Here is a 21,906-nt window from a genome sequence, read left to right on the forward strand (position 1 = left end):
ACCTGTTATGGCTCGGAAACTATTAACGCTAGACTTAGCGATTTCTGTAGCGGAACAGAAGGACTTCATTTATCAACAGAATTTCGTCTACGCTGGAGCTTGTCGTCCTCCGAGACGACAAAAGAAACGGAGGTCCAGAACTATGACCTCTCGTATGTGAAGAGCGAGAAACCTTGCTCTTCAAGTCGCAAACGATCGAAAAATGCAATCGATGTCAAAAGACGGGCCACTACGCTTTTTAGTGTAGTGTTTCACGCTCAGTGCCTAAGAACACTGAGCGAAACGATCGACCTCCCGCTAGGAACACCTGATGACGCGGATCTGACGCTGCTGCAAAATCGCAACGACGAGGCGGATCGTAAAAAAAACGGTCGGGGTCACTATGTGGGGAGCGCCTTGCTGAACCAGCAAAGTCAAATGAATTTTTCAGGCCTTTTGACGAAAGTTGCTCCTCACATACAAAAATTGTGTGTAAGTGACCTTCGACGCTGCCTGTGCTTTTGCGATGACGTCGGGTCCTAACTTCACATATTCACACCGAGGTCTTGTACAGTCGTGCAAACGACCGAACTCCATCGCACTCACTCACAGGACACCCACACGCTTGAAGGCGCTCTAAGACGTTCCTGGGATGGCCATCTGATGAACGAGAGGCAGACATCGTCATGGCTTGAAGCTGCCAGTTTAGCATTGGTTCGTACTTTTCTTGTCATGGTAATAATCTAAAGATGATATCAAATTTGTCATCCAAATCTAGTACGATGAAATAATTATCGTACTGTATACCCTTTAACGTGTATCGGATACCAACTACGCGTTTCTTAACTGAAACAGATGCACCTATCGCTAGGCGCACTGTCATCCGCGTTAGAGGTGTATCGTGCGCGATGAATTTGAGGCGATCTTCTAGCGATTTGTGTCGAGTAAAATTGTTCGACGCCCCACAATCGACTAAGGACTTTAGTGGCAACTTATTTGCCACTATAATTTTAAAATGATGAGGTTAACCTCCACCATTGTGGCGTGGTCATAGAAAACTAGGACCTTTAATGTCTTCGTAAGCAACGGATCAAGCGTAGGCGCTTATAAACTGGCCGATATTCAATCGCCACTAGTATTTTGTGAGAACGAATGGATTCTCAGCAGCCCATCGATGGACAGTAGTGTTAGCGATTTTCACAGCCGCTTGGAATGCTGCGAAGTGAATTTGGAAGACTTTTCTCTGGCCACGCCCGTACAAAGGCTTCCATAAAAATGGTAAGCAGTACAGCCTCTGCTACGGTAAGCTTCATAGCAGCAATTGGAGCTCAAAGCTCTTAAACATAGTCTGCTGATTTTTTCATCTTGACGGGTGGCTAAGAAGCGTGAGCGCACGCAAGCCTATTAATGGGGGCAAAGGCGCAAGAACAATTGGTGTTTCAGCGTGTTCCTCGTGGAAAAAGTGACGTTTTTTGATGTGCTACATTGCGAGTACTTAATTTTGGGCTCTGCCTCCGAGGCTACAGATGATCAGGCCAACTCGCTATTGCTTTGATCAGAGCATATCCGATTTCATGGCCATTCCACATATGTAGTCTCAATTAAGGCTTTATCCTTTTTTGCTCACACTTTGGACAAGAGGGCGAGTCTTAGTCTCATTCTCGGGTATGCAGTAGGCATGGATGCTGCCAAATGACCATGGACCAGTTCAATAGCGGTGTTTAGAGGCGTTGAGCCGTGCACTAATGATCTCTGGGCTCTGAGCCAGGATTTTATTCGTTTGCTCATCCCAACTAAAGTTTTAAGTGTTCCAGATGCGAAGGTTTGAGCCTCTGAAAGGTTTGGGAGTCGAATCATCCTGATAGAGGTTCAGTAGAAGTTTGACTTGAAGTGTGACAAGTTAAAGCGATGGTATCTGACTTCTTATACCAGGAAGACTTCGAGCTCAAAGAGCCGCTAAGTTCTATGACGTAATAATCGCTTAGATTGTCGTACCGGCTCGCAGAGTTGATTATTCCTGGTTCAATGTACTTAGCGATTCTAGATTTCATGTGGCATTTAGCGCCAAATGTTTGCTCCTTGAGAAGACTTCGAATTCGTAGAGATGGCAGCCCAAGCCTTATAAAGGCACAGAACGCATTTAGGTCAAAAAGAACATATGTTAGTGTATTTTCTTATATTGTATGTAGCTTACTGTAACTATCTTAATATATATTCGACAACCGGATCTCTATCTCGTGGTTGACATGTGTATTCCTCAGAAATTAACATTAGTTGAATGATATTGCCTTTAAAAACAAATGGAGTTTAATACCGTTAGTGCTAATCACACCCCATTCGAGGTGACTAATTGAAGTGTAATTCGTTACAGCAATGCAATGAAAATTTCAGAATCATTACTGAGCCATGCTAATGTGTGGTCATGCGAATAGCTCCCCGCATCTCCCAACGTACCCACCTAACGACAAAACGATTTGATATTCAGCTTCATTTTGTTCCTGTATAGCGCACGGCTACTGTTAATGGACCCCTTTCGCTAGTACTGCTTCAGTTATTGCTAACCTGCACTGATAATAGTGAAGGTGAGGTGCATTCGAGTAATTCACGTAGACGACGCGCAAAGGAAGCACGCTTTAAGCTGCTAAGAATCCTTTGCAACTACTAAGAAGGCTTTATGTAGGACATATATTCTCTGTATTCTAAGCCTTCTTAGTAAATCTGTACTGACATATTAAGATCCTACGTAACATCTTCTTATTAAAAAGCTATGTATCGTTAATTATTGTGAACCGCTTAGCACCAATTGGCGTGGTTAATTTGAACATAAAATAACCAATGAACAAAATTATTGCATTGCTGCTACAATATTACCAAATACTATAATATTGGAAATATAAAGTTAACTTCTTAAAGTTAACAAGTTAATACTTCTTCCTCATATTTACTTTGACTTTTTTAAAAATAATATTTATGCAACGGACAGCGCAATGGAACCATTAGTTCCCAGGTCGAGCGAGAAGCCTGAGGACAAAGTATAGATTTTAGTGTACTTTTTTAAAAATAACACGATTATATTGTCATGATAGGCCGTTCATAACGCAAATGAACCTCACAGCAATTTGTCATTACTAACCACTAAATCATCGAATAGAAAACAACTTAATATTAATTAATTGTGCGTAATTAGTTATTTTAGATCCTGCTTACAGCTTTAAATACTTTTGGCGCGGTGCTTATACGCTTAAGCCAATCACAGGACACTTTCTTCTCTACCAATCAAACCTCCTTCATGTGGACCACCAATATGCAAAGATTGGCTCCAAAAACAACTCATTCTTTGATTCAGTGGAGCGACAGCTGAGAAACGGATCAAGATGGTTGCTTCTAAGAAGTCGGTAGGGTCCAAAGAATGCATTGACATAGTGTAATGCCCATCTGCTGGACGAGGCCGTATCGGAGCATATTGTCACGCTGGCGATAGCACCGCTTCTTTGTCTCCTGCGAAGTCGGATGGGTATTATTCGATGGAGGGACGAAGTTCTAATCTCTTTTTCAATGTGCATTGAAATTACGTAGAAAAAGTCCTCGGACAACATCAACTCGCGTCTGCAGTTGGTGATGCGCTCTGGTAAGGTCGCTTTGGGGTACAAGCAGACGCTTAAGAACTTGCGCAGTGGAAAGGCCAAGCTTATTATCATGGCCTCGAACACGCCTCCGCTTCGCAAGTCCGAGGTCGAGTACTACTCGATGCTGGCCAAGACGGGTGTGCACCACTTCTCGGGCACAAATAACGACCTTGGTACAGCTTGCGGTAAATACTTTCGCGTGTCGTGCATGTGCATCCTTGATGCTGGTGACTCGGACATTCTGCGTTCGATGCCGTCCGAGAACTAAGTGCTTTCATTCGTAAAACGGTGTTGAAAATAACAATGTGGGGCGTTAAAGTTACTTCTGGGTTGTTACTTCTGTCGTTTTATTTTACAGATATTATTGAATTGTTTTTCTCAATGATATATATTATGTAATCGACTTTCTTCAAACGATTCTGCTTTCTTGAACGTATACTTAGTTAAGGGTGGAACTTATATGCGGTCCACAATATGTTTCCGTCACCACGACAAAATCTTGAGGTTCGTGCTTCTCCAGCAGCCACAATTTCTCGTTCTCTGTGTGCTGACTAGAAATCGAGTCCACAACTCGAAAGTACGTACAATTGCGACCTTCCTCAACGTCATAAGGCGGCGTGATGATATCCAAGAAGGCACAGCCAATGTCATCGCCACCGATGAGCTCATGTAAGTTGCCGCTTTCTGGCAGCACTTCCATCGTGTAAGGAGCTGTGATGATCTTCTCCACGCAAAGACGTGCTGGCTGTTTTGAGCCAGAATAGATTGCGTTGTTCTTTACAAGGTCATAGGACTTGAAGTGCAATGAGCCATACAGCATGCGCGAGATCACGCTCATACCAGGGTGGTCATGGAGAGGAATGGCTACTCCTGGCGGCAAGATAAAGATCCTAGTTCAAATCAAGCCATGAGCTTGTATTACCGCGTTTAAAGCAAGCAGCGTACCCAATTGAAAACGTCTTGTCTTCGTAAATATGCTTGTAGGCTACGCGCTTTCGACGCGTCGGCTCGCAGCGCTCTGAAGTCGGTACGTTAAGCTGGACTGCAGACACCGTCAACTTAAGTGAGAGGAAAAACCTCAAACCTGTAAAACTCATTACAATTGGCCGGCACAAGCTGGTCACAAATAGCCTTGATGGGTGCAATCTCGTCCGGTGTCAGCGCATGCGGAGCGCCCTCGTGCTTTGTAATTGCTTTCACGAGAAGAGAATAGATACTATCAAGCGCCTTTCGTCCATAAGCAACGTGCTTGTCCTTGCCAAACGAAAAGCGCCAGACCGCATTGTAAAGATCCATCGATCTGACTCCGCCATGGAAAAAACTCCGAGCATGCTAGAAAGCAACTAAGTTGCGTAGCCGCAACATAACCACACTAAAACCATACCATTAAAACGAGGGACATACAGTCTTATTTTGGCCTTAATTCTATCTAGTCCTTATTTGTGAAATGGCACGTTTGTGGAGCAGCGTGGGCGTGTTGTTATGGAAGCACTGGCGCGAATTGCAGCACGAAAGCCGTTTAAACCGCAACCGTGTGGGTAAACGCTGGCTGTTCCCAGCTCTCGTGACGACCATCATTATTCCATTGGGATTAATCCTAGTTCTCATCCAAAAAATGTGCGAGTACAACGCGATGCTTGTAAAGCCCAATGGGGGGCTTGCGTCCTTGCCTGGTTTTGAAAGAGCTCTTAGCTCTGGAAGTAATGATACATCGTCCGTGTCCAATGATGCAGAATATACGGAACACGCACCATTTTTGCTAACCGCGTTGCCACTTTTACTGGCCAAAAGCAATCAGAGTCTCGCTTTTTTGCATCGAGATGACGGACTTTTATTTTTGCAATACCTCAACAGGTACACTATATTTTAAGTTGAGCAATACTATTGTATTGTCGTCTCTTATGATTGGGTACCTCTTATTGTAGCCAATACCCTGGTTCAGCCGAATTGGGTATTCCCAGTTATGTTAACATGACCAAGATCATTCCTTTCTCTCCTACTGCCTCTAATGAAGCTGCCGACGCAATTATACAAGAGTATCCAACTACAAGTGGTGAAAATATTTATGCAACTTTTGATCTTCGAAGAGCTGACAACGACCCGAAAAAGGCGTCTCCGCCATTGGAATTTTCAACTTTTTTTTACCGTAAAGGCATCATGGATCCTTCAAAACAAGACTCGAACGACCAGCTCTTTGAATACTACTCGAAAGAATGGTCTTTTCACCGTCCCTTGGTTTTTCCCGACATTCTTCCCTTTCAAATGGCCATGAATCTTCTTGTACGTCTCAATACCACGACCTTTAGAACCAGTCGTCTTCTGCCACTCACGTCGTTGAGCGCAGAAACAACTTGCCACGTACTGGATAATATGCTCTCGGCTGGCAATTTGCGGTGGAAAGATTTGGCCGCAACGTCGCCTCTAGGACATACTATGAAAAGTTGTACCAAAGCCGTAGCCAATGCCACGCTTTCGTTTGAAGTGGAACGATTCTTATCAAATCTCGTGACCTTAGCGATTTCAATGGATAAATTAAATACATTGGCCGTCACGCCTTTGCCGAATCGTCCCGCGACGACAATCCATGGGCCACTCGAAAGCAATATTGTCTACTTTTTCGCCTACTTGTTTCTATGGCCGTATGCTTTATTGATTCGAAGTGTTGTGAATGAAAAAGAAAAACAATTGAAGGAATATCTATTGATCATGGGTCTTCCAGTCATGGCCCTATTGATCAGCTGGTTCTTGTTGTATTTCATTGCGTCCGTGATTGTTGCGGGTATTGGCACGTGGCTTCTCTGTGGTACCGTGTTTATTGCAACAATTGATGGTGTGCTTTGTTTTTTTCTATTGCTCGTGCTCTTCATTACGAGTCTATTACTCTTTGGAGTGGCCATTACCCCAATATTTAATCAAACCAAGACCGCTGCCACTTGTGCCCCATTGATTTTCTTTATTTTAAGTGCCGGTTCTTTCATTCAATCTCTCGTTGGCCCGGACGTCGCAGCCTCGTCGGAAGTATTAACGTTTCTTGTGGATGTTCTCAATGCCATTAGTTCTCCCGTGGTTTTCATGGTCACCATGCATCAAATTCTAGCGTTTGATGCCGTGACACTTGCAATTCGACCACTTACGTACGCCGCAGTGGCGAAACCCATGTATCAACTTGTATTGCAATGTCTTGGGTATTCAATTTTTGGATGGTACTTGGAACACGTTCTTCCACGAACGTATGGCATTCAATACAAATGGAATTTCTTCCTTCACGTATCGTATTGGAAACCGGAACGTATTAAAACGTACAGTCTTCAAGATGACGAACAAGACGAATCCATGCCTTTGACGCATGAAAACGACCACGCATTGGACGACACGCTTCGCGAAGAAACCCTTTCAGAGTACTTGCAGCACCATCGTCCAATGCTTTGGGTGCAACATTTATCCAAAACGTATCCAAATGGTAAAGTTGCGCTCTCGAACGTGTCATTTGGCGTTCAAAAAGGCGAAATTTTTGGCCTCTTAGGTCCGAATGGAGCAGGAAAGAGTACGACGTTATCGATTTTATGTGGCATGGTGCCCCCGACAAGTGGAGACGCGTACGTACGTGGTGCCAGTAGTGTCGGTACGAATCCGCGGGCAATTCGACAAAGTCTTAGTGTCTGTTTTCAACAGAATCTTCTTTTTGATAACTTGACCGTATGGGAACACTTGTGGGTCGTATGTGCGTTAAAAGCGACGATGGGCGTCGTAACTACTGCTGAATCGACGTGGAATAGTCGATTAGAACAATTTCGTCTTCATGAGAAGCGGAATGCCCTCGCCAAGACGTTGTCGGGGGGTCAAAAACGGAAATTGTCGCTGGTCTTAGCTCTATTGGATTCGTCTCGAGTATTGTTACTTGACGAACCCACGGCGGGAATGGATTTGAAATCACGTGTTGATACATGGGACGCTTTAAAGAAAGTCGTGGCCCATCGTGCGGTAATCTTGACGACGCATTCAATGCATGAAGCACAAGTGTTGTGTGAAAACATTGGCATTGTAGCCGATGGTAAATTAAAATGTTGTGGCTCGAGTTTATTTCTTCAAAAGCACTTTGGCGTCGGGTACAAGCTTACGGTCGTGCATCCTGACGGGCAACTAAAAGATCCCCGATCGTCGAAACAAGACGCGTCTTTACTACGAATTCTTCAAACCTTTGTACCCGACGCTACAATCGTGAGTTCGAATAAATGGGAAACGCGGATTCAATTGCCACAAGGCGAAGAACGCCACTTTGCTGAGTTGTTTCGAGCACTGGAGGCCATGAAACAAGCATTCACGATTAAACGGTATGCCATTGCCGCAACAAATCTTGAAGACGTGTTTGTACGTGTGACGGAAGGTGAAGACGTGTATAATCACGTTCAAGACGTTCGAGAGATTGATCCGATGGCAGAAAACGACATGAAACACATCAAGTCGGATGCCAATCATTTAAGGAATCATTTGGAAGCTCATAAATCGATTCGTTGGACGCAATTCTCACCTCAAAAGCGGTTGATGTCGCAACTCGGTGCATTGCTTCTCAAGCGATTCAAAGTCACGATTCGTGACAAGAAACTCCTTTTTGCGCAATACATTTGGCCCCTTGCCTTCTTTGCCATTATCATGGCCGTGTTGCAACATATCTTGGATGCTACTGGAGTAACCGAGACAATCACGGCCTTGAAACCTTCAAACAAAGACACGATGGTGTATATAGCATCACCTTCTTTCTTAACGGCATCCGTCGCCGATCTCGTCGCGCAATTCACGGTAGATACGCATCGTATTGTCGTGAATACTAACATCACGACGGCTACTGCCATGATTGAAGAAATCATAGCATTAAAAGCCACGACGTTTGCTGCAGCCTTCTTTGTGTCGCACATTAATTATACGGCGAACAATGCTCTCATGGCTCCCGTATTCACGTACGATCTCTATTATAACGACACTCTGAAACATTCGCTACCTGTTTCGTTGCAATGGATGTCCCAAGCGTACTGCCAAGCGCGTCAAATGCACGAAAACGCAATGCCTTATTTTCCATGTACTTTAATCGTCAAGCGAGGGTCCTTGCCACTTACAAAAGCGTTGGGTACGGCCATTACCACCGATGGGAATCAAGGCTGGGCCGTCGATCCTGACGAAGCTGCGAGTGTTATGCGACGGATTATGGTCGCGTTTTATCTCTTGATGGCCATGAATAGCGTCACGGGATCGTACGTGGGTCCAATTGTACGAGAACGTGCGAATGGATTGAAACGAATGCAGTATCAGCACCTGACAACGTCGTTTGTTTCAAGTGTATACTGGCTCGCGAATTTTATCTTTGATTTTCTATTGTATCTCATGGCCGTAATGGTCCTGATTGGAATTCTCCTCCTGTTTTCCGGGTGTTTAACTGTCGAGATTATTGTCGCGTGGTTTGTGTCGTTAGTATTGTTTGGCGTGGCAATTTTACCTGCGGAATACCTCAGTTCGCTTGTGTTTGCATCGCAATCGTCGGCACAGTCGTACATGATGTATGCGTCAATCTTTCAAATCATGGCGGCGTCTGCCGTATTTGCATTGTCGATGATCCCGGGAGTATGTGTCAAAGTGCATTTGGTGTCGTCTATCATGCAAGTATTGCCACTCTTTGCATTGAGTCTCGTCACATTAAATGCCGCGACACCATCGTGGGGTCCAATGCGGTATCAGTGTTTAACCTTGGGAAGTGATGTGGAAAAAATTGATGCCATGGCATTATTAAAAGGGTTTCTCGAACTTCCACCCGTTTCCATGTGGAGTTGGGACGTCACGGGACGCACGTGGGCATTTCTTCTTGGTTCGAGTGTTGTCTATACGTGTTTGCTTTTAGTGATGGATCAAGTGCAAATGTACCCCACCGTTGTCCACCGGCAAGTCCACCAATGGTTCCAACGATGCAGGCCATCGCGTCCATTTGGCTACATGGAAGCTGATCAAACAATGGCCATGGACGAAGACCATACGCGCGCGATAATTCGTATCAATCATCTTTCGAAAATCTTTCATCCTCGTCCAAAAACCATGATCGAGACGAATTCATTGACACCACCCACCACGATGGAAAGTGGTCAAGTCATTGCGTTAAATGACGTGCATTTTTCCATTGAAATGCAAGACTGCGTGGCTCTTTTAGGGGTGAATGGATCTGGAAAATCCACTCTTTTTGAGATCTTGACGGCCGGAATTGCACCAACACAAGGACAAGCGTTCATTGATTCGTGGGATGCGACGAATCAACCACGGGAAGCGAGTGCTTGTTATGGGTATTGTGCGCAAGGAAATCAATATTTTGATGATTTTAGTGTCCGAGAGCATCTCGAGTTCTTTTATCGTCTTGGTGGTGAAGAAAAATTGGAAACAACGGTGCTCACTGACTTGATTCGACGATTGGATTTGATTCCTGTGGAAACAATGGCGGCCAAGCACTTGAGTGGTGGCAATCAACGTCGATTGATGCTTGCATTGGCGCTATTAAGTGAACGTTCGTCGTTATTGCTCTTGGATGAACCATCGGCAGGCGTCGATGTCGTGGCACGGCGTTTAATGTGGCGCGTTTTGCATGAAAAACGACAGAGTGCGAATCGCACGAGTTGTTTGTTTACAACGCATAGCATGGAAGAAGCCGAAGCCGTGTGTGCGAATGCAGTCGTGCTGCTACAAGGCAATGTCGTGTGGAGTGGAAGCATTCCAGACTTGAAACAGCGTGTTTCGAGAGGAATGGCAATTTGTATTCGACTTGAGAGCACGGACATTTGTACGTTCGAAGCGATTCAAGAGTACACGGACTTGATCAAACAATCGTTTATTCATTCAAACGAGTCGGAGAGTTTGCTTTTGCGAGACTTGGAAGCAGTGTGGGCCTTTTGCCATCAGTATTTGCATTCGACCAAGGACAATGGGAGCCTGGCAACATCGACTCCATTACACGTTTTAACGTGGCTCGAGACGCTTCGAGGACGTTTTGAAATGGAGAAGATGGATCAAGAAGGAATGGCCTCGATTTCGATTCGTGAGTTTGTTCGGGAATGGTTGCTACAAGAAGCATTTGTTCGTTTAGAAATTGAATTGTGGCAAAACAATGTCACGAGTCGATCGGGCGAAGCAGTACTTGTGGCCGACTTGGAGACGGCGCGAGGGAGTGGAAACAATTCAAGTCGAGTGTATGAAACATCGTGTACGGAGACGTTTAAATTAGCCGATGTATTTGCATTGCTTGAAGAGAAGAAGCAGGAGTTTCACATTGCGCAGTATAGTGTCAGTGAATTGTCCCTTGAGCGGGTTTTTGAGCACTTTTCAAGCTCGTAAAAATGGGTAAATTGGCATGGGTTTTAAGTGGCACGTGCAAATGTTATGACTGCAATGACTAGGGCAGTTGTGTCTAAATATCGTTGTTGCTTTGACACTTGATTTTCTTTAAAAAGTAGGATTAATATCAACGTGCAATAATCCGAGAAATGGCATTGCTAAAAATTTGAAAGAAATACATTATATGTGGTCTTAAAAGGTAGTACTTCGGTTAGGAATCGTCATGGCTACTTCTACATGTGACACAATTCTCGGTTGCTTTCTCTTGCACTGGCGGAAGTCGACGAGGAATTCGCATTTTACGATTTCGCTTTCTATTCAAACTTATTCGCTTTATAACCACATGAGAAGCTTTCTCGAGCTCAATTGGAGATGACTCGGCCGAGAATTCGGACGATCCCGTAGTACTTTGCGCTGTCGGGAGCTCTGCTTGACTAAATGCTAGTTTCTTTTCCGACGACAACACCCCTTCACAAACCTGATGCTCGAGTTCGCTATTTTTATCCACATCAGCTGCATCGAGAGGTGCTACAACGCCCGTGACGGCATTTTTCATAGCAAAGAATGCTCCTACATCCCTTTTACATTCAATTCCCCTTGAAAACGAATGCGTGCAGTCTCGATCGGCTTGTTCATCCATGTCTTCGTCACTCCCGGCTTCCACCATTATGTTGCCTAAAGAACGTGGAAATCCAGGCTTTCGGTGGTACGTCATACAATACTTGTTTTCTTTACTTAATGCTAGTGGGGGCGTTGGTCCATGAAACGCAACTTGACAGTACGTGCAGTACCAATTGTCCGCGGAATTCGTTTTCAAGTGTGGTGGCTGGCCACAACTCAAATGATACGCACGTGGACACCCATTGCAGCCACGTAAAGTGCCACCAGTTGCACACAAATCGCAGAGGTCGTCGTGATAGCTTTGAAAAGTGGCACTAGTTGCCCAATGATTGCGTAATCGCTCAGCTTCTTTAAATCCTTTTCTCGTCTTTCTTGCGTGCGTGTGTCTCCACCAGATTCGAAAATTGTCAGAACGTTTGTAGTAATAATATTGTTGCACAATGTCGGACGTTCGCAATGACTTGCCAACGACTTGCTATGTACTCAATTTGGCAATGTACCCAAATCAATTAACTTGTAGCTTGCTTTTTAGTATAAAATCGAACGTACGTTGACAAGGTGAAATTTTTTGCCGTAAGTCGCCAGAGCTTTTTTGAAATCATTTAATGGAAGTATCTTGTCCTGATTACGTCGTAATTTGTATCTTTCACGACGAGCTTGGCGTAATAGCTTCGCAGCCTTTGGCACATTAAAATTACCATCATATAGGCATTCAAGAGCCTACCGTATAATTCAAATGTTAAAAAAAAGGTTTTTTAGTTGACATACGACGAATCATACCAGTTCACGCTCCTTTAGCCACGCACATTGGGTGACAAATTCTTCGATAGCTTTAGCACTATCTTGTGGCATTGCTTCCCGATTATGACATGCGCTCCAACGCTGACGGCATCGTGTGGTAATTTGAAGTGCATTTCGCTCTTCCTGTGATAACATAGGTGGAATATCAGCTCGGCAATCGACGGCCTCTTTTGCTGCCATTGTTTAGAGCAAAATTGTTTAACATGATGCAACTACTGACAGAGTTTCCTATTATAAGAGCAATTTCAAAAGTAGAGCTCATATTTTCTAACACCGAGTTCGAAATTAACCTTTTTCAAGTATTTTTAAGAAGAAGGCAAGCATGCTCTTTAATCTTTAAAATTAAGCTTTAATTTGTAATTAAAATATGTACCGCTCCTCTTTTTATTTAAAAATTAACCGTGCCTTCACCGAGGTTTGAATAACCTCAAAGCCGGTTAGCTGTTGATTCCACCATTCATTTCCGGTGACTATCAATTAAACATCTTAGAAACTTGAGGCATTTTCAAAAGCCATCCCACGGGATCCAAATGTATTGGGAATGCCATGATTCGAAAACCATGAATGTCGCCGCCCCAGGCTGAAAATTACGTGTCGAGTACTTCTACGCACATTGTTTAACAGCTTTGTGTAATGAGCATTCCCAACCAAGTGTATAAGGTTCTATTCTTTATATGTACGAGTGTGATGATGACAAGTATATACTCAGCTCGCTTCGACTCATTATGGATGAAGAGAATTGTTTCCGAGGGGTCACTCCTTCTTGACTGATCACTCTTAAGTAAGTTCAACTAGAACACGTCAATGTAGGGTCTACATGTGAGCTGTAGCAACTGTAGAGATAAGCGCCACAGCGAGTGCAAGAATGAGTATAATGATGACTCTAACTTATCCCTGTCCGACCGGTAGAACGCATTCTTCCGAACGTGACGAGAACCAAGCGTAACTTTTTAATTTTTGCTGAATACCATCGCACTCGCAGCTAGTATAGACGTAACTTTTGTAGTTTGGGATTGGAATGAGGAAATGTACAGGTGAGAGCGTAGTCTCCGTTTTGGAAAGCTGTGCTCACAATTAAATGATCCAGTTGACTTCATAGTTATCTGACCATCCCTTAAGTCCATTGTTACAGCAATGAGACCGATTAATTAAACTAAAATACGATTTAATTCGCTCCAATACATTGTTTAAGCTTATCTACATTATTTACGTTAGTACCGCACGGATTGAGTGATCTTGTACCGAGTTATGGCCGCACGCGTCGGTGCGAGCTCACGCCACGGCGCCAAGAAGTGGCTGGCATCTCTGTTTGGGGAAGCAGAGAGCGTATCGTCCTCAAAATCTATTGCAAAGGAGCGGTTACAGATCATATTGGCGCATCAGCGTGGCTCACAGATCCTAGCGGGTGTAGATCTCGCGGTGCTCCAGAAAGAACTGCTCGAGTGCGTACAGCGCCACATTACGGTGGCTACGGGCGCAAACATTAACATTTCGGTCAAAAACGAAGGACAATTGGACATTTTCGAGATGCAAGTGCCCGTAGACGGCGACAAGGTCGTGGAAGGAAGGATCGCACGCGAGAACCCGAGGCGCTGAATAAAATTAGTCGTTTTTACAAGAGTCTGCATCCATTTTAAGCATTAATACTCAAAAAAAGGTGACAATTTAATACGGGTAATAGTCATCAAATGGCAACACTTCCAAGTGACTCACACTATCAAATATCCACGTTATTCGTACAATTGGAATCTGAAATTGTAGCCACTTTGCTTTGGCTACAGACGGCAACGTCGTCTTGGATACGACCCCAATTGGCGTACGACGCGAGCGCGGATTTGCCTTCTGTTGGCTAAAGTTCTCGGCCGGGACGATTGTGCCTCCAAAATTGTTCACAAGCGTCCGTACCGACGTAAATTGAAACTCAAATTCGTTTTCCGACACGAGCAACACGAAACAAAGGAGGCTAAAAATGCTATTGCGTCGACCCGTTTGAAGTCGACGAATGTGGCCTTCATGTGGCTTCCCGATGGCATCACTATAAATGTCGCCAGCCATTTCAAACGGATCTTCCGTGAGCCATCGACCTGCGGCAAGACTTGCGGAAATCCAGGAGAAATCGACAATAAACGTTCCTTCAGCCAACGCACGCATGTACTTGGCCGTGCGTTTACATCGCATGGAATTAAAGGGACAAACGTTCCGAATCGACGGCACGGCTTTGGTGATCAAATGTGTCACCGACGTGCTAAAAAGTCCCGTTTCCGAGTCCCGTTTTAGATCAAAATCAAGCCCAAATTTACCTCCCATTTGATGAATGGCCTCTAACACACGATTTACATCCTCGCGTGCCAAATCCGAGCTTACAAAGACAAAATTCGATCCTTTCGACAATTGGCTGCTCGACGAACGCATTAACGATGGAGAGGGTAAACCTGTACTCGGTCGTTCCAATGTCTCCAGACAACTCGTTTGCTTTGGTTGTAGTGGCAATGACACTTGTGGCGGTGGCATCTGGAGCTTGCCACTTCCATGGTTCTCGCGCGCTTGTGTCTGGATTGCACCATGAAGGCTTTGATTAGTATCAATTCTGAGATCGTTTGAATGTTTTTGTCGATTCGAATCCCAACTGGAATGCTTGGGGAGTTCCGATGGCACTGCTGACTTCGTTTCAAACTCGTTTTCATCGTCTTCATTGCTTTTGTCTTCCAAGGACTTGTTCACGCTTGAATTGTCCAACGAAGCATCCAGCAGCACCTTGTTTCTTGCTTTAAATGACAAACCCGAATACAAGTCATATGCACCATTCGTTGCGTCTTGAAACACAGGCATTCGAAGACGTTTACGCGACGTCGAAGATACCAAAACCCGTCGCGTATTGGACCGACGATCCCGTCGAAAAGTCGCAAGTAAATCGGGTGATTCCAATGCACTTGTACCTTGTGAAATTGGAGTCCTTGGCGTCAGTAAATCGCTCGCTTCGTCGTGCTGATTCGACACCTTTTGTCGCTCTCGAATCAATTCCTCAAAACTAGCACTACTATACAACGAAAGCTCGAGATCTAAAAGCGAGGACGAGTCACAATTGCCACCATGGTCTCGTTCCCATTGGCTTAATGCTTCTCGTTGCTTCGCAATGCGCTCGTAATAACTCTCCACCTCTTGCGTTGCCATTAAACTACTCGTTGAATGTCCTACAACATTGTCATCACTCTCTCCAAGGGTATCGACACTTTCTACGTCGGTTTTTCGATTGGTCCTCTCTCTTGCGTTTCGCTTTCGTTTTGGTCTTGTTGCGACCTCTCGTCGATCATTCATTTTCTGCACACTTCCTGCATAGTCCTCTGGCAAGTCACTACTACTTGCTTTGGATTGATTGGGCGTACTTTCGTGTCGACTGCCGTACTGTTGTGGCAACGATGCACCCGAAAGTCGTAATTCGTGACGAATTTCTTGCGTATTAATATGCCACTTGTGATTTGCTACTCGACCACGTGAAACGTGATTCTCCGTTTCCTTGATGAAAGAAGTTGTACCATTTGCAGCTCGATGGAAAGCTTCGTCTGTGTCCGCACCAGTGACTCGAGTTGCATGGAGCGTCGGATCTCCAATTAACGCGTCGAGCTCCGTCTCGACACCTTTCCACGCGACCAAAATGCTTTCTAAGAACTGATTTCGGGTGACTTCACTGGGTCTTGTTGGTAATTGACACGTTGGACAACTCGAATTCTTGTGTCGGAGGTGCCATAGAATGCAAGCGTGGCAGAAATTGTGCTTGCAATCGAGACATTGGGGGTCTTGAAACATTCTGTCACTACAATCGAAGTGTCATTAGATTAAGAGTAGCATCGAGATGCCAAGACGTAGAGAAGAAGTACCATAGTGTACAGCGTAGCTGCTCACGGATGAGGCCAATCGCCTCAAGTCGCGATGGCGATAGCAAAGCCATTAATGTTTGGTCACTATGGCTTCTAATTGGCTAAAAACAATACATAAACTACCACCAATTAATTTGTCATGCATCTCAACCACGTTGTAGCCATCTTCCTTGTTGGAGTCGTGACGTGCTTCACGGAGACTATAGAAGGGTCCAAGCGTCGAAGTGAAATCATTCGTGAACATCTTGCATATCCTGTAGATGTGGCCATCGGTTCACGAGCTCTACGGCATACGGTAGCCTCTGAGGTAAAAGACAAGGGGGACACTGGACCAGATCTAGAGGAAGAGCGAGCTTGGTGGGAGAATGCTGTACAGGAGCTGCGGTGGCGAGTAAAAGGGCCTGGCGACTTCTTTAAAAGCTTAGATGCCGTACGCAAAGGAAAAGATTTGCATACTGATCGATCTTTTCAATGGTGGCTGCATCGCGCAGCCCAGTTCCGGAATGGCTACAACGGGTTTGATACTTCTTTTTTAAAGGTCCTTCAGCAAGAAACATCGTACGAGCAACAAGCAAAGCTTTTTGTATGGCTTCAGTATTCCAATTTTTATCGTGATATGAATGCATTTGCGAAAGATCAGCTACTGATTATGGAAGCCAACCCTGCTTCTCGTCACGCCGTGTATGAAGCATGGCTACAGGATGGAAAAACACCTGGAGATATCTGCGATTCCAGTCGAATCGGCCTTAACTTTGAGAGTTGGCTTGGTTACGTTGTATATTACCGATCCAAAGGAAATCAATTTACCAATGAAGACATTCTCAAGACGCTAACGAGTCAAGATTTGATTAAAGAGGCTGTAAAGAAATTGATTTTATTACCTGGGAAAAAAGCGAATTGAAGAACGTGGTCGCTAGAAACTGGTTTTGATGTTAGCTTAAGCGGATGTCACGGATGTAGTACTAGAGAAGTGGCTAAAGCATGGCATTCGTTCCGAGGTTATGCTTAGTCTACTGCTTAGCACACTGTTTCGTGGCAAACTTTAACGATAGGTAAGAATTATGTCTGAGCTCAAGCACGTTGCAACTGTATCAACCTTTCTTTTGTAACGACGTCTTTCGTCGTGCTTGGTCGAGCAGACCCGTACTTACTGCTAGCAAAGCTAGAGCTGGTTCGAGGGAATGTGTGGGATTGAGTACGCCATTGCAAAAGTTGTTGAAACAGCGCTAACGTATGTGAAGTAGTCCATAGAATTGGAAAAGTTTTTACAAAAACAATTGCGAGAGTTTGCTTAATGTCTTACACTTGGGTCTGTTATAAATAATTCTTTTTTCTGCTCATAAAAAAAATACCGAGTGCATTAAGGCTAAATGGACCGACGATATAGTCGAAAAGTGGCAAGTAAAATCAGGTGAGTTAAGTGCACTTGTAGCTTGAGGCATTAAAGTCATTGGAGTCATTAGATCACTCTCTTCCTCGTACTGGTTCGACGCCTTCTGTCGCTCTCGAATCAGCTCCTCAAAACTAGCCCTACTATGCAAAGAAAGCTCAAGATCTATACGCGAGGACGAGTTACATTTGCCTCCTCCCATAAACTCAGTGCTTCTGGTTGCTTCGCAATTCGATGGTAATAATTCTCCACCTCTTGCGCTGCCATTTAACTACTCGTCGAATGTAGTGAAACATTTTCATCGCTTCTCAAGTCGCAAATGTTCGGTCAATATGACTTTTTACTGGCTAAAAACAATAAATAAAGTACACCACTCAATACGCCATGCACCTCAACCACGTTGTAGCCATCTTCCTCGTTGGAGCCGTGACGTGCTTCACGAAGACTATAGAAGGGTCCAAGCGTCGAGGTGAAATCATCCGCGAGCGTCTTTCATACCCTGTAGATGTGGCCATCGCTTCACGAGCTCTGCGGCACACTGTAGCCTCTGAGGTAGAAGACAAGGGCAAGGAAGAGCGAGCTTTGTGGGAGGAGATTGCAGAATGTTTTTTGCAAGCCCAACTTGGGCGCGGCAATATTTATAGAAGCTTACATATCGTACGTATAGAACAAAAACTTGCCTACTGACCCTTATCTTGAATATTAGCTACATTCCGTAGCCAAGTTCAGGAATGCGAACACTAAATTTTGACAATAGTATTTTTTTGAAATTGCCTTTTAGGCCGAAAAAATGCAGAATTTAAAAGAACAGCTTCTTGAAGCGTTTCAAAATCTGAAGCCCAGTCGTATGAAATATGTGAAACAGCAGCTTCTGGAAATCGAAGCCAACCCTGCTCTTCATAATTCCAGATATGAAGCATGGCTGACTAATGATATAAATCCTCAAGAAATATTCGAAGCTCGTCCTGGCCACGACTTCGAGAGTTGGCTTGGTTACATTAAGTTTTACAGATTAAAGGGGCGCGATTTTAGCGAAGACGATATGGTGGTGTTGCTGAAGAAACACAATTTGATTGAGGAAGCTGCAGAGACGTTTATTTTAATGGATAGGGAATTCTTTTTGAGAAGCGTTGTTCGTCCGATGCTCGCTTATATGGTAACTCAAACGGATGTCTCGGATATCGTCTTAAAAACGTGGCTAGGGAACCGCGTTCATCCCAATGTTGTGATTAAAATCCTGTTTCCTGGCCGGTTCATGAATTTCGACAGCGACAAATTAGTCTATGGGCTCAAGTACATCCAGATGTTTCGCAAGTTCTTTAGAAAATTCAGTGACGACGAGCTTTCGATAATGCTTGTTCGAGCCGAGTCAAACTCAAAGTTGCTAGAAAAGCTAGAGATGCTGCATGATCCATCGGGAAACCAGTACGGCATTAATGAAGTAATTGAAAAGGGGCTGGTGTATGTTAGGATGTCCGTAGAACTGGACAAGTTCTTACTGAAAGGCCAACTCCCAGATATCTCTGCTCTTGCTCAAGTCGAACTGGATGCAAAAGACAAATTCTTCCGTCATTGGCTTCGTTGTGTGAGTATCAAATTTCCGAGCAAACCTAGTAGTGTTGAAGATTTGTATGCACTCCTAATGACACATAGCCAAGCAACAAATGAGAAACTGACGGACATTTTTAATACGCTACAAGACGAATACAGCATGGACGAAATCTCACGGCTATTAATAATACACATGGCGTCAACACCAGCAATTAGCATGAAAGTACTGAAATCGTGGAAGTTAAGGGGGGAATCCCCATTACGATTCAAACTGCCTCTTGGATATGACGATGAAGGAAAGGTGTTTACGGAATGGTTCAAGTACTTATCGCAATATCAATTCGAGCATTCCCTAGACGTCCGCACCATATATAACAAATTGCTGGACTGGATGCCAGGATCTTCTGAAGTCGACAAAACAAAGGAGAAGGCATTGAAACAAGATCAGCTGCGTAGCAAACTCCAATTGGTTGAAAATATACCCGAAACAAAGGATCTGGTAGCAAAATTGCTTTCGCAAGATCCGAGCGTTGCAGATCACACGGTTGCTGCCTAACAATTGAAAACCTATTCCGTTTACAGCAGCAACAAGATGCCAATTGGCGGGCAAAACATGACGGTCTCGCGTTGCTGGTACGCAATAATAAACCTTTGAGACAGCAAAAGCAATACTCCCGGACAAAAAACGAAAAAGTAAAAATAAAGAAATAGTTGAAAATAAAAATAAAAATAATTCATTGCATTGACGGCGTTTTCATAGTGGCAGATCACAATTTTTGGCCCAAATAGTACTGTTTCAAATTTGATATCAAGTGTGACGAGTTTTGGATTGACATCAGAAATCACAAAATCCCGACTTTTGCTGTATAATTTGCGATGGCTTTTTTTATGATAACAATTTGGGACTTACAGCTACATACGACTTAAGTAAGACCGTGCTTAAAACGACAAGACCTTTGCGATCCCACACTTGGCTCGTCATTACGCTCAAGAACGAGACATTCTGAATCGTTAAGAGTATTGTTTTAATCAGTACAATCTCAACAATGTGCTCCGTGCTCAAGCGGTCCCATCGCTAAAATCACTTTGTTCACTCAAAAAGCTGACAAATGATGGCAATCGTTGCTTCAGTATGACGCAAGTTGTTGCAATCGCACACGAAGAAGAAGACCTAGGTAGTGAGCACCATTTCGTTCTTCACTTGGCCTGCTTTCAAGACTCGCCTTTTGTATCAAAGCCGTGTAAGAATGGCTACAGTCTCCCGTGGCAGCTCAGGTACTAATAAAACATCTGATACTACCGAGACCTCATCGACCCAATTATTATGCTATCGATCTCCCTAACAATTAAACATGTGCGAAATGCCAAAGTGCTCGCAACTACGTCGTGAACAATAGCTGCTCACGTAAAGAAACTAGGTAAGATTTAAGAGTCCCCTGTGGCGTATGCCTCAAATGTTCGAGGTTGTTGAGTGCAATTTTGCCTTTCAAAACGCTTGTCCGATCTGTAACGGGCTTAAGTTGCTCAAAAGTTACACAGTCCCCGTTAAGTACATTTTGTGTTCTTCAGGGGATGGTCAGTTACTAAATAATAGTAATTCGACCCAACACTCGGGTGTGGTTCACATTTGTGACCAACCCTTGTGGATGTGATGCACATGGGTGCATTCACATTCCATTGGCATACGAGAAATCGCCCACGATGACCAGAGCTTGAATCTTTTTGCCTTCAAAGGTCTTGGCTTGTTCGGAAAAAGTCGTTTCGAGACTCTACAGTATATATAGACCTGGTCTCAATGACCCAGTACATTTAGAATCTACTGTATGTAGACCTGCGATGTTTAAATGACGATTCGCTAATATGCTTCGGGTATAGTAATGCTTCTAGTCTCTTCAATATGCAGCCAAGCCAACTTCGCGTTCGGATTGACCTTCAAATAGTCGATAAGACTTCTATGCCAACCTTGAGGTGGCATGAACAGCAGTCGTTACAAGAAATCAATACTTAAAGGTTGTTTATTAATATATTATCTAAAAGTAACTAATATTTGGAAATTTTACTTTACGTAGTAAAATTCGGAAAGCTTATTTATTGGTACATATAGGCTTTTGTATCTACTTTCTCCGCGCTGGACGCGCGCAAAGAGAGAGACAGATAAGACTTTATTACATGTTCTGTATATGTTTATAATTAAGTTAGTATTAAATAGATATATATTTTTTAATTATATTAAACAAAGTTTTCTTTTAACCCTCTTTTAAGTAAGTGTTTTAATGAGAGTCTTCTGCTGCACGTACTAGTGTACGTGAAGTGACGTGAGGCATCACTCGCACTGAAGCAGTGCGAAGTACGGTCGAATTTCTACTCGACCTTGGATCATCGTGTTGTCCCTTTGGGCAACCGGTGTACTCCTTGAATGTCGCCCCTTAAGCGTACATTCATGTCTCAATCCACTCGACCTTTTCGAGTGGTGGACCTTCGGCGCTGCCTGTGGATTAACACAGCCGCCGGCAGCTGAATCCACAGGGTGATTACTAATCACACTGTGATCTTGTGCAGTTGTACTAACGTCCGTACCACAAGTGAGGCCATCGCACTCACTCGTAGTACATCCACACGCTTGTGGACGCTCCAAGACGTTCATCAGATCGCCATCTGATGAACAAGTGGCAGGCATCTTTACGGATCGATGCTGCCAGCT

General features: G+C 44.1%; 8 protein-coding genes across 8 annotated transcripts; 5 read left to right on the forward strand and 3 right to left on the reverse strand.

The window, feature by feature from the left end:
* Nucleotides 1–3,325: 3,325 nt before the first annotated feature.
* On the forward strand, nucleotides 3,326–3,873 carry CCR75_008768 (uncharacterized protein; the record flags this gene model as incomplete). Its single annotated transcript, XM_067966817.1, has 2 exons — nucleotides 3,326–3,374; nucleotides 3,556–3,873. The coding sequence occupies exons 1-2, from the start codon at nucleotides 3,354–3,356 to the stop codon at nucleotides 3,871–3,873; spliced, it is 339 nt and encodes a 112-aa protein (XP_067818741.1). The 5' UTR covers nucleotides 3,326–3,353.
* A 19-nt stretch (nucleotides 3,874–3,892) lies between these two features.
* Nucleotides 3,893–4,901, reverse strand: CCR75_008767 (uncharacterized protein; the record flags this gene model as incomplete). The annotated part of the gene is made up of 3 exons (XM_067966816.1): nucleotides 3,893–4,495; nucleotides 4,551–4,647; nucleotides 4,706–4,901. The coding sequence occupies 3 exons, from the start codon at nucleotides 4,899–4,901 to the stop codon at nucleotides 4,045–4,047; spliced, it is 744 nt and encodes a 247-aa protein (XP_067818685.1). The 3' UTR covers nucleotides 3,893–4,044.
* Nucleotides 4,902–5,015: 114 nt separating this feature from the next.
* On the forward strand, nucleotides 5,016–10,967 carry CCR75_008766 (uncharacterized protein; the record flags this gene model as incomplete). The annotated part of the gene is made up of 2 exons (XM_067966815.1): nucleotides 5,016–5,459; nucleotides 5,531–10,967. Exons 1-2 carry the CDS (start codon nucleotides 5,053–5,055, stop codon nucleotides 10,965–10,967), a joined length of 5,844 nt encoding a protein of 1,947 aa, XP_067818683.1. The 5' UTR covers nucleotides 5,016–5,052.
* Nucleotides 8,541–12,569, reverse strand: CCR75_008765 (uncharacterized protein; the record flags this gene model as incomplete). The annotated part of the gene is made up of 3 exons (XM_067966814.1): nucleotides 8,541–12,063; nucleotides 12,138–12,308; nucleotides 12,369–12,569. 3 exons carry the CDS (start codon nucleotides 12,567–12,569, stop codon nucleotides 11,179–11,181), a joined length of 1,257 nt encoding a protein of 418 aa, XP_067818663.1. The 3' UTR covers nucleotides 8,541–11,178.
* Nucleotides 12,570–13,637: 1,068 nt separating this feature from the next.
* CCR75_008764 (uncharacterized protein) lies at nucleotides 13,638–13,985 on the forward strand (the record flags this gene model as incomplete). Its single annotated transcript, XM_067966813.1, has 1 exon — nucleotides 13,638–13,985. The coding sequence occupies one exon, from the start codon at nucleotides 13,638–13,640 to the stop codon at nucleotides 13,983–13,985; it is 348 nt and encodes a 115-aa protein (XP_067818662.1).
* Nucleotides 13,986–14,054: 69 nt separating this feature from the next.
* CCR75_008763 (uncharacterized protein) lies at nucleotides 14,055–16,193 on the reverse strand (the record flags this gene model as incomplete). The annotated part of the gene is made up of 1 exon (XM_067966812.1): nucleotides 14,055–16,193. The coding sequence occupies one exon, from the start codon at nucleotides 16,191–16,193 to the stop codon at nucleotides 14,055–14,057; it is 2,139 nt and encodes a 712-aa protein (XP_067818660.1).
* Nucleotides 16,194–16,403: 210 nt separating this feature from the next.
* CCR75_008762 (uncharacterized protein) lies at nucleotides 16,404–17,165 on the forward strand (the record flags this gene model as incomplete). The annotated part of the gene is made up of 1 exon (XM_067966811.1): nucleotides 16,404–17,165. One exon carries the CDS (start codon nucleotides 16,404–16,406, stop codon nucleotides 17,163–17,165), a length of 762 nt encoding a protein of 253 aa, XP_067818659.1.
* An 873-nt stretch (nucleotides 17,166–18,038) lies between these two features.
* Nucleotides 18,039–19,888, forward strand: CCR75_008761 (uncharacterized protein; the record flags this gene model as incomplete). The annotated part of the gene is made up of 2 exons (XM_067966810.1): nucleotides 18,039–18,311; nucleotides 18,436–19,888. The coding sequence occupies 2 exons, from the start codon at nucleotides 18,039–18,041 to the stop codon at nucleotides 19,759–19,761; spliced, it is 1,599 nt and encodes a 532-aa protein (XP_067818661.1). The 3' UTR covers nucleotides 19,762–19,888.
* Nucleotides 19,889–21,906: the final 2,018 nt, after the last annotated feature.

Source organism: Bremia lactucae, linkage group LG10 (genome assembly GCF_004359215.1).
Source record: "Bremia lactucae strain SF5 linkage group LG10, whole genome shotgun sequence".
Lineage (NCBI taxonomy): Eukaryota > Oomycota > Peronosporomycetes > Peronosporales > Peronosporaceae > Bremia > Bremia lactucae.